The 11834-nt window shown below is 47.2% G+C and overlaps 1 protein-coding gene across 1 annotated transcript in view; it reads right to left on the minus strand.

Moving 5' to 3' along the window:
• The window catches only part of ZP3 (zona pellucida glycoprotein 3), a 9426-nt gene extending 7338 nt beyond the window's left edge, over positions 1 to 2088 (minus strand). Inside the window, exon 1 of the mRNA XM_003794181.1 lies at positions 1777 to 2088. Within this exon, the coding sequence (XP_003794229.1) occupies positions 1777 to 2088 (312 nt within the window). The remainder of the gene's footprint in view (positions 1 to 1776) is intronic.
• Positions 2089 to 11834: the final 9746 nt, after the last annotated feature.

The raw sequence follows: 11834 nt of genomic DNA on the forward strand, positions 1-11834 counted from the left end.
GGATTCGAACCCGCCAGCTCAGGTGTATGTAGCTGGCGCCCCAGCCGCTTGAGCCACAGGCGCCAAGCCAGGATTTTTTTTTTTTTCTGAGAGTCTTATATCACCCTCAGTAGAGTGCCTTAACATCACAGCTCACAGCAACCTCTAACTCTTGGGCTTTAAAGATTATCTTGCCTCAGTCTCCCAGGTAGCTGGACTACAGGCGCCTGCCACAACTTGTGGCTTTTTTTGTTGCAGTTGTCATTGTTTAGCTGGCCCAGGTCGGCTTCAAAACCACCAGCCTCCATATATGGATGGTGCTAAGCCCAGATTTATTTATTTTTGTTGTTGCAATTGTTTCAGCTGGTCTGGGCTCAAACCTGCCACCCTCAGTGTATGTGGCTGGTGCTGTAACCACTGTGCTATGGGCGCCCTCCAGTTTTTTTATTTTTTGATCAAGTCTCACTCTGTTACCCCACAGAGTAAAGTAGCATCATAGTTCACTGCAACCCCAAACTCCCGGACTTAAGTGATCCTCCTGCCTCAGCCTCTTGAGTAGCTAGGACTACAGGCATACACCATAATGCCCAGCTAGTTTTTCTATTTTTAGTAGAGGTAGGGGTCTCGATTTTGCTTAGGCTGGTCTGAAACTACTGAGTTTATGTGATCCTCCTGCCTCAGCCTCCTAGAGTGCTAAAATTACCCACACTGGGCCCAGCCAGCGCTCAGGAATTTGTAGAAGTTATCCAGATGACTCTAACATATAAGGTTTAGGAGTTACTAAGCTAGACTCCCTCAGATAATTCCTCCAGCTTTCTGGCTCCCAGCCGCAGAGAAAAAAGAGCCCTGAATTCAAGGTGAACTCAGGGCACCACACCTAAGATCACAACTCCAGCAGGAGGAAGCTACTGAGCCTACATTGGAGGAGAGGATAGACTCTCCATAGGGCAACAGGAACTCGGTCCAAGGGCTCAGGAACTAGCCATGGTGGCTATGTGTCCAGGCCTTCTATAAGGCCCTGTTAGTTTGAGTATCTGCATCCCACTGGCTTGGAGGAGGGAGCCTTGCCTGGATTGACCAAGGCACCTGCCTCCCACCCTAGGTTATTCCCCCTTGGAATTAACCCTCAGGAACTCAACTGAAGGTCTGCATCACAAAGGTTACCATTGTGTACCCCCCAATTCTACTTTTTTTTTTGAGACAGAGACCCAAGCTGCCCCCCTGGGTAGAGTGCTGTGGCATCACACCTCACAACAGCCTCCAACTCCTGGGCTCAAGCGAGTCTCCTGCCTCAGCCTCCCAAATAGCTGGGATCACAGGCACCCGCCACAATGCCTGGCTATTTTTTGGTTGCAGCCATCATTATTGTTTGGCAGGCCTGGGCTGGATTCAAACCCTCGACCTTAGGTATATGTGGCTGGCCCCAATTCTACTTTTAATAAAAGCATCAAGCCATTGAACGTGAGTGAGGTAAAAGTTCTAGGACTTTTCCTATAGTGGTTACTTCTGAGCTAATTTCTAATGCCCCCAAGCAAGTGGTTGGGATACCGCCAGGTCTGTCCCATCACCCATGCCAGTGTGTCCTTAACTAACAGGAGTCAGAGTGGGAGTACCTGACCCAATGCATACTGCAACCTCAGGATTCCTCTCACCTGCCCAATTTCAGCAACCAACAACAGGAGCTGTCCCCAGCCAGGTCTCCAATTCCCACTGTAGGTTTTACCCATGGCACCTCCCCACCTCCCATGGGCTCTGTTGCTACCTAGTACATCCTTCCACCAACCCCCAGGGCCTTACCTGTAGGCTGTTGCCACACTCATGTAGTCCAACCTGGAATCTGACCACATCATCCGTGTCCATGGAGGCCAGTGGTTGGCAGCCCTCAGGGCCCAGGGTGAGGTCAGCAGGCCTGATGAGCTTTCCGGTACCGAAGAGGTCTTTCCTGACTGTAACCAACAGCTGGGCCTCTAGACACTCCACCACGACAGGTAGGGCAGATGGTGTAGGATGGTCGGGTCTCCCCTGCAAGAACCAGAGGGGCTGGGGGTAGCATAGCTCTGTGCCGCCCCAGAGCAGGAAACAGATGACGAGCCCATAGCTCAGCTCCATGGTGCCTGCAAAGTAGTAGGCAGCCGCCACTCAGCCATCTTATACCCCTGGGATGCCGTGCCCACCTGGGTGCCCACCTGCTGCCTTTCCCAGTCCAGCAGCATTAGCAACACCACCTGGAAGCTCGTTAGAGCTGCAAACTTCAGCCGTTATCAGGACCCATTTTTTAGCTTGGAAATCCCCAAGTGATTCATATTCTCATTGAAGTTTGCAAAGCATGCACCCAGCTTGGTCCTCCTCCCACCCTACATGTCCACATTTGCTAGCCCTGCCCTCCTGCCCTGTGTGGGAACTGACAGCTGTCTCAGGTCTATGGGAGAGACAGGAGAAAAGCCTTGATTGAAAGGAGGGTAGTAGGAGGATTAGATCAGGGATAGCAGGGAACTCATTCCAACTACAAGCACAAGGAAGCAGTATCCATTAGGAGACAAGAGGAATTTTATGGGCCTCTACCCAATTTTACTGGAGGTCAGAGGGGAGGTCAGTTCAGGCAGAGGCAGCTGTGTGGACAGAGGTGTAGAAAGGATGCAGGTGGAGGGGGGAAGGGTGTGTTCTGGAGGAATGTTCAGGACTTTTTTTTTTTTTTTTTTGCTACCACGCCTGCTGGTGTTTTTATTTTGAATACCTCTGGTTTACTTGTTGGGAAATAAATAAACAGATGAAAGAGATTACTCCCCCAGTTCCCTCTGACCTGATGGACGGGGGTGGGGGGGTGGGGGGGCAGTCCAGAGGCAGAGGAGACCTGGTGAAAGCTCCGGCTCTAGACTCACCTCAGTGGCCTATCCCTGGGGAAACTTTCCCCTCTGGGTTTCTTGCCTCCCAGGCCCAGAAGGGAGATGTGTGCTGTTACCTGAAGCCCCCAAGGGACAGCTAGTGGAAAAGAAGGTGTCCTAGGAGTTGGGAGGTGGGGAGGAGAGGGGATCTCTGTGAGCTTGTTATCCACAGCTGTGTGGATGATTATGCTGGGGAGAGATGGGAGGTCAGGGCCTCTCACAAGCTACTTATCATCTGCATCCCTCCTGGCCACAGAACCAACTTTCTTAGAGGGCTTCAGATAAAAAAAATATGAAGAGTCTCGGTGCCTGTGGCTCATGTAGCTACGGCACCTGCCACATACACCTGAGCTGGCAGGTTCGAATCCAGCCAAGGTCAGCCAATTTGAATCCAGCCGAGGTCAGCCAAACAACAATGATGGCTGCAACCAAAAAATAGCCAGGCATTGCGGCGGGCGTCTGTGGTCCCAGCTACTTGGGAGGCTGAGGCAAGAGAATTGCTTAAGCCCAGGAGTTGGACATTGCTGTGAGCAGTAATGGCATAGCACTCTACCCAGGGCGACAGCTTGAGGCTCTGTCTCAAAAAAAAAAAAAAGATATGAAGAAATCATGAGTGTGAGTGATAGTAAGGAACAAGTTATGCACTGTTGGGGTGAAGGTGGGATACTCTGTATGCACATGGGGTGGATGGGTGGGGCATGTAGTCCCTTTTCAGAGGGAGGAGGACTACAGAACCCCATCAGGGAGAGTGGTCAGTCTAGCCTGTATCCCAGCTACTTGGGAGGCTGAGGCAAGAGTATCACCTAAGCCCAGGATTTGGAGGTTGCTGTGAGCTGCGACACCATCTACCGAGGGCGATAAAGTGAGACTCTCTAAAAAAAGAAAGAAAGGAAGAAAGCATGCTTGGCTTGGCGCCCATAGCTCAGTGGTTAGGGCACTGGCCACATGAACCAGGGCTGGTGGGTTCAAACCCAGCCCAGGCCTACTAAAGAGCAAGACACCTACAACAACAACAAAAAATAGCCAGGTGTTGTGGCAGGCAAAGTGAGACTATGTCTCAAAATAATAATAAAAATAAAGAGTGCTTGTTCTCAGAAAATACACACTGAAGGAGTCAAAGTGCACAATGCCAAGTGTACATATATATACTCAAATATAAAGTGGTAGGAAGTATATGGAGCAAAATGTTTATATTTGCTGAATCTGGGTAAAATGTACACAGGTGTTCTTCATGTTATTTGTTTTATTGATTGATTGATTTTTGAGAGAGAGTCTCACTTTGTCACCCTCAGTAGAGTGCTGTGGCATCACAGCTCACAGCAACCTCAAACTCTTGGGCTTAAGCGATTCTCTTGCCTCAGTCCCCCGAGTAGCTGGGATTACAGGCACCTGCCAGAATGCCTGGCTATGTTTTGGTCTCTCTCTGGCTCAGGCTGATCTCAAACTCGGAGCTCAGGCAATCTACCTGCCGCAACCCACCTGCCTCAGCCTCCCAAGTGCTGGGATTACAGGTGTGAGGCACCTCACCAGGCGTCTTTTGTCAGATTTTTTTTTTTGAGACAGGACCTCAAGCTGTCCCCCTGGGTAGAGTGCCATGGCATCACAGCTCACAGCAACCTCCAACTCCTGGGCTCAAGTGAGTCTCCCGCCTCAGCCTCCCAAGTAGCTGGGACCACAGGCGCCCGCCACAATGCCTGGCTATTTTTTTGGTTGCAGCCATCATTGTTGTTTGGCGGGCCCGGGTTGGATTTGAACCTGCCACCTTAGGTGTATGTGACTGGCGCCTTAGCCACTTGAGCCACAGGCGCCAAGCCTCTTTTGTCAGTTTTAAACTACAGTAGAACTTTTGTAAGTTGACCACCCAAGGGACTGTAACAAACTTGTCAAATACTGGTGGTCAACATAAGGAACTAAGCCTACTGTACTCATACATACATGTGGTACATGTATGTCTATTAAAATTATGTCAACTTGAGGCAGTCAGTGTAGGGAGGTGGTCAACTATAGAAGTCCTACTTCATTTCCAAATAAAAAGTTAAATAAACAAAGAATAGCCTCTTTAGGTCAGATTCAAGTGAAAGTAAAGACTATGAGATCCATTATCATCAGCATGACACTCTCACCACCTGAGCTAACCAGACACAGAAGTCCATTTTTCGAAGAAAGTTGTTAACTAGGTTCCCAAAGCAATTGCTGAAACAAAATATGAAGTTCCCAGGCATAAAATCAAGAAAAGATATGTAAAATCTTTGAGGAAAAGTTAACAAAACTTTATAGAAAGTCATTAAAGAATGCCTAAATACACAGAAATAGTCCATGTTCATGGATGAGAAACAAAAATAGCTATAAAATAGCTATATACAATGATCATTTATTACTTACTCGTAATATGTCAAGGACTAGACTAAGTCCCTTAATCTTCACACCCACCTAGGAAAGCATGATTAGCTCCACTTTACAGCTGAAGGAAATAAGCAAACAGAGACTGGAGTGGTCAAATTCACAGGCGCAGAAAGTAGAAAAGTGGTTGCCAGGTTTGGGAGGGGGAAATGGGGGGTTATTTAATAGGTGCAGAGTTTATTTGGAGGATGCTATGGTCGGAATGTTTATATTCCCCTGAAATTCCTATGTTGAAACATAATCACCAACATAGGTGGATCTTTGGGAGGTGATTGGGTCCTGAGGGCAAAGCCCTCATGAATGGGATTAATGTCCTGAGAAAAGGCATTCGGGAGCTTGTTTGTCCCTTCCACCCTGGGAGGATGTGGTGAAAAAGCAGCAATCTATGGACCAGAAAGCGGGCAGGCCCTTACCAGATACTGAATCTACAAGTGCCTTGATCTTGCGCTCCCCAACCTCCAGAATTGTGATAAATAAATAAATTTCTATTCTTTTTCTTTTTTTGAGACAGAGTCTTGTTGCCCTCACTAGAGTGTAGTGGTCATCATAGCTCACCACAGTCTCAAACTCCTGGGCTCAAGCAATCCTCCTGCCTTAGCCTCCTGAGTAGTTGGAAGTACAGTCACCCACCACAATGCCCAAGCTAATTTTTTCTATTTTTAGTAGGGACAGGATCTCCCTCTTACTTAGGCTGGTCTTGAACTCTTGACCTCAAGTGATCCTCTTGCCAGTCCTCCCAGAGTGCTAGATTATAGATGTAACTCACTGTGCCTGGCCAAATTTCTATTCTTTGGGGGGGGGGGCAGGGTTAGAGTTAACCCTAACACCCTCGGTAGAGTGCTGTGGCATCACAGGTCACAGCAGCCTCCAACTCCTGGGCTTAGGCAATTTTTTTGCCTCAGCCTCCGAAGTAACTGACACTATAGGTGCCTGTCAGAACGCTTGGCTATTTTTTTGTTGCAGTTTGGCTAGGGCCTGGTTCAAACCCACCCCCCTCCGTATATGGGACCGGCGCACTATCCACTGAGCCACAGGCACTGCCCCAAATTTCTATATAAACTATCCAGTTTATTGTATTTTGTTATAGCAGCCTGAATGAACTAAGACGCTAGATGAAAAATTTCTGGATATTAGTTGCACAATAATGCAAAAATACTTAACCCTGCTGAACTATATACTTAAAATGGGAATGATGGTAAATATCGTGTTATTTTATGTTTTACCACAAACATAAAATTTTAAAACACAAAACCATAGCAGTCAGGCAAAAAAAAAAAAGAATGCAGTTTTCAGGCAGAGGGTCTGCCTGGTTCTCAGAATGTGGCAGAGGCTACCAGAAGGTTCCCCTGAGCTTTGCTTGCTATAGACAGAAGCTCTTTCCCTAGGGATGGCTCCACCTGGGCAGCCCTTGGGGCTGCTGCTTCTGACAGAAAGTGCTGGACAAACATAACGGCCCCTGGTCTGGCCACAGAAAACTCTCCTTCAACCCTGGTGCTTCACAGAGCATGTTCCTTCCAGCTGTCCTTGGAAAGGTGAAAGAAAGAAGCTTCGGTGACTCAAAGGTGGGTATTTTGCCCTTTTCTTCTATCCTTTGGATTTCACATTTGTGTGCCTGGTGGAAATTGCATTTATTGATGGTGGCAATGGATTTCACAATGTGACTTTAATTTTATGACACTGGGTCTCAAGTGAATTACCACATCACCATCTTGTCTTGATAAACACACCACAAAAGACCAAATGGAAGCTCTCTTGCCAGATTTAATAAAACAAATTCCTTGAGAATCTGGAGAATGCTTAGAAGTGCATGGTCATGCCTAAGGAGGTCTTTTCATAACTGACCTAAATGGAATCTTCAAAGCACTTGAATATTACTGACCTCTTAGGGGTGGAAGTGCCGAAGAAGATCCCATCCCATAATGTGCAAGTGCAACAGCAACCCACTCACACACCTTACACCAGATTTCCCCACTACCCAGCCAAGACCAGGTGCTTCCAAAAGATCACTGAGAAGGCAAATCAGTGACTCAAACCCTGGGCACCTGCAGCTTCTCATACCAGAAAAAGCCATTTGTCAGAATCCCCTTTTTACACCACAAGGTGGTGATTTACAGAAATGGGTTTTTTTTTTTGTTTGTTTGCTTTCATTTTTAGATATGAGTCTGTTTTATTGTAAATCAAATGAGATTTTTTTTTTGAGATTTTTTGCTTTTTAAGACAGAATCTCACTTTGTCACCCTTGGTAGAGTGCCATGGTGTCATAGCTCACAGCAATCTCCAACTCTTGGGCTCAAGCAATTCTCTTGCCTCAGCATCCTGAGTAGCTGGGACTACAGGCATCTGCCACAACACCTGGATATTTTTAGAGACAGGGTCTTGCTCTTGCTTAGGGTGGTCTTGAACTGGTGAGCTCAGGCAATCCACCCACCTTGGCCTCCCAGAGTGCTGAGATTACAGGCGTGAACTACTGCACCCAGCCATCAAATGAGATTTTCTTGGGAGGGGGACACAGTCTCACTTTGTCCTCACCACCCCCATAGAGTGCTCTAGTGTCTAGCTCACAGCAACCTCAAACTCTTGGGCTCAAGCAATTATCTTGCCTCAGACTCTTGAACCACTACAGGTGTCTGCCACAATGCCCAGCTGTTTATTTTTATTTATTTTATTTATTTATTTATTTTGAGATAGAGCCTCAAGATGTCACCCTGGGTAGAAGTAGAATGCTGTGACATCACAGCTCACAGCAACCTTCAACTCCTGGGCTCAAGCGATTCTCCTGCCTCTGCTTTCCAAGTAGCTGGGAATACAGGCGCCTGCCACAATGCCCGGCTATTTTTTGATTGTAGCCATCATTGTTTGGCGGGCCGGGCTAGGTGCGAACCCATCAGCTCAGGTGTATGTGGCTAGCTCCTTAGCCACTTGAGCCACAGGCGCCGGCCGAGCCTTGACTATTTTTAGAGATGGGGTCTCACTCTTGCTCAGGCTGATGTCGAACTGGTGAACTCAGGTGATCCACCCACTTCAGCCTCCCAAAGTGCTGGGATTACAGGTGTGAGCCACCGCGCCCAGCCCAGCAAATGAGATCTTTTTTAAAAGTTTTAATTAGGGCCAGATGCAGTGGCTTATACTTGTAAATCTTAGCACTCTGGAAGGCAGAAAGATCACTTGAGCTAAGGAGTTTGAGACCACCCTGAGTAAGAGCAAGACCTCACTTCTATTAAAAATAGAAAACATGGCTCGGCGCCTATAGCTCAACCGGCTAAGGCACCAGCCACGTACACCTAAGGTGGCGGGTTCGAATCCCCAGCCCGGACCCGCCAAACAACAATGACGGCTGCAACCAAAAAATAGCCGGGCGTTGTGGCGGGCGCCTGTGGTCCCAGCTACTTGGGAGGCGGAGGCAAGAGACTCGCTTGAGCCCAGGAGTTGGAGGTTGCTGTGAGCTGTAATGCCACGGCACTCTACCCAGGGGGACAGCTTGAGGCTCTGTCTCCAAAAAAAAAAAAAAAAAAAAATAGAAAACATTAGCCAGGCTTGGTAATGCACATACCCCTGTAGTCCCCAGCACTCAGGAGGCTGAGGCAGGAGGATACTTGAGCCCAGGAGTTTGAAGTTGTTGTGAGCTATGATGACACAACTGCAGTCTAGCCTGGGTGACAAACAGAAACTCTGTCTAAACACACAGAGGGTACGTTTGTTGCCAGTTTTCTGGGAAAGTCTTCCTAGCTTTTGAAAAATGACACACAGCCATGTGTAGTGCTGTGTGCCTATAGTACCAGCTACATGAATGGCTGAGGAACGAGGATCACTTTTGCCCAGGAGTTCAAGACCAGCCAGGGCAGCATAGTGAGACCCTGTCTCTTAAAAAGAAAAAAAAAAGGTTGACTCAGCACCTGTAACTCTGTGGTTAGGGCTCCAGCCACATATACAGGACCTGCTGTCCTGCTGAACAGGACCAGGACCTGCTGAACTCTTGCTAAACAACAATGACAACAACAACAAAAATAGCCAGGAGTTGTGGTGGCGCCTGTAGTCCCAGCTACTCAGGAGGCTGAGGCAAGAGAATCACTTAAGCCCAAGAGTTGGAGGTTACTGTGAGCTGTGATGCCACAGCACTCTATTGAGGGTGACATAGTGAGACTCTGTCTCAAAAAAAAAAAAAAAAAGGTGGGGGACATAAGATTAGGGATGTTCAAAACAGGCACCAAGCCTGTTCTTCCTTTTCTATCTCTGAATATTGCCATACACATGAGTTTCTCAGAAGTGAGACTACCACCTTGAGTCATGAGGGAAGCCAGCTATTAGTAAAAGCCAACCTGCTGATGACTGATAATGGCAGACTGCACCCATGGGTGGAACCTGATCCTTGTTAATGTCATCATTTCTCTGAATCGATCGATCCTGAAATGGCCTTATCTCTGGACATCTCATCTAGAGTGATAAAAATCCCACTTTTGGAGGCTGGGCACTATAGCTCATGCCTGTAATCCCAGTTCTGAGAGGCCAAGGCAGGTGGATAGCCTGAGCTCACAGGTTTGTGACCAGCCTAAGCATAACCTCATCTCTATAAATATGCAAGTGTTGTGGTGGATACCTGTAGTCCCAGCTACTTGGGAGGCTGAGGCAAGAGAATTGCTAGAGCCCAAGAGTTTGAGGTTGCTGTAAGCTGTGATGCCACAGCACTCTACCAAGGGTGACAAAGTGAGGCTTTGTTCCTCCCTCCCAAAAAATTCCACTTTTTGAGCTACTTTCATTTGTATTTTCTGTTACTTGAAGCCAAAAACTTTATAACTGATAAAGTACCAGATGCAGCTGAGATGTCAAGTAATACAGGACTATGGCAGAAACTATAGTTGTCCCTGGTATCTGCTCTCCCTTTGTATGCAGTATCAGAATTTATAGCTGGCTATAGTTCTGAGACTAAGTTCTAGCCATGATGTACGAACAAAATCACATGCTTGCTACCTTTAATAGAAGGAGTAAGCCATCTGTTTCTCCCTTCTTTCCCTTTTCATTGGCTGGACCTTTGTGTCCTCCTAAAATTCACACATTGAAGCTCCTCTGTGAGTGTATTTGGCAATAGGTCCTTTAGGAGATAAAGTCAAATGCAGTCATAAGCGTTAGACCCTGAACCAATAGAATGAGTGCTCTTATAAGAAGAGACTTCAGAAAGCTCCCTTGCTCTCTCTCTCTCTCCCCCTCTTCCTCTCTTTTTCTTTTCTTTCTTTTTTTTTTTTAACATTTTATTTATTTATTTATTTTTGAGACAGAGCCTCAAGCTGTCACCCTGGGTAGAGTACCGTGACATCACTACCAAACTGGATAAGTCTATACAGTGACACCCAGCATGCTGTTGGCACTGTTGTAAGCAAAGAAATTAAGGGTAAGATTCTTGCTAAGAGGATTAATGTTCATATTGAGCATATTAAACACTCTAAAAGCTGAGATAGCTTCTTCTTCATTTTATTTTTGAGACAGAGTCTCACTCGATTACTCTTGGTAGCGTGCTGTGGCATCTTAGCTTACAGCAACCTCAAAGTCTTGGGTTCAAGTGATCCTCTTGCCTCAGCCTCCCAAAATGTGAATTTTTCTTAAGCTTCTGTTCATTTTCTGGTGGGTTATACTATTTTTTTCCCCTTGAAATAGAGTATCACTCAGTTGCCCTAGGCAGAGTGCCATGGCATCATAGCTTATTGCAACCTCAGATTCTTGGGCTCAAGCGATTCTCTTGCCTCAGCCTCCCACATAGCTGGGACTATAGACACCCAGCACCATGGCTTGCTAATTTTTTCTATTTTTAGTAGAGATGAGGGTCTCACTTTTGCTCAGGCTGGTCTCAAACTCCTGAGCTCCTAGCCTGCCACAATGCCTGGTTATCTTTTTTCATTTTTAGAGACAGAGTCTCACTTTGTCACCCTTGTTAGAGTGCTATGGCATCACAGCTCACAGCAACTTCCACCTCTTGGGTTTAGGCGATTCTCTTGCCTCAGCCTCCTGAGTAGCTGGGACCACAGGTGCCTGCCACAACGCCCAGCTATTTTTTTGTTGCAGTTTGGCCAGGGCTGGATTCAAACCCGCCACCCTTGGTATATGGACCGGTGCCCTACTCACGGAGCCATAGGCGCTGCCCTTTTTACAGACAAGGGTCTCACTCTGGCTCAGGCTGGTCTCAAACCTGTGAGCTCAGGCAATCCACCTGCCTTGGCCTCCCAAGTGCTAGGATTACAGATGTGAGCCACCACACCCGGCCTCTGAGATAGTATCTTAAAATGCAGGAAGGAAAATGATCAGAAAAAAGAAGGAAGTCAAAAAGAAAGGTACCTGGGTTCAACTAAAGCGCCAGCCTGCTTTTCCCAGGGAAGCACACTTAGTGAGAACCAATGGAAAGGAGCGTGAGCTGCTGGAATCTATTCCCTACAAATTCATGTCATAATGGGTGTAAAAAGTAAAAGACTACTGTAAAAAAAAAAAAAAAAACTTTCAGGGGGACCCATCCCTGAACTTCTGGGTCAGAATTGCTGGGGCAGGCTTGGTGCCCACAGCTCAGCAGTTAGGGTGATGGCCACCTGCACA

Source organism: Otolemur garnettii, unplaced genomic scaffold, assembly GCF_000181295.1.
Source record: "Otolemur garnettii isolate 467f Iridium unplaced genomic scaffold, OtoGar3 scaffold00077, whole genome shotgun sequence".
NCBI classification, from domain to species: domain Eukaryota; kingdom Metazoa; phylum Chordata; class Mammalia; order Primates; family Galagidae; genus Otolemur; species Otolemur garnettii.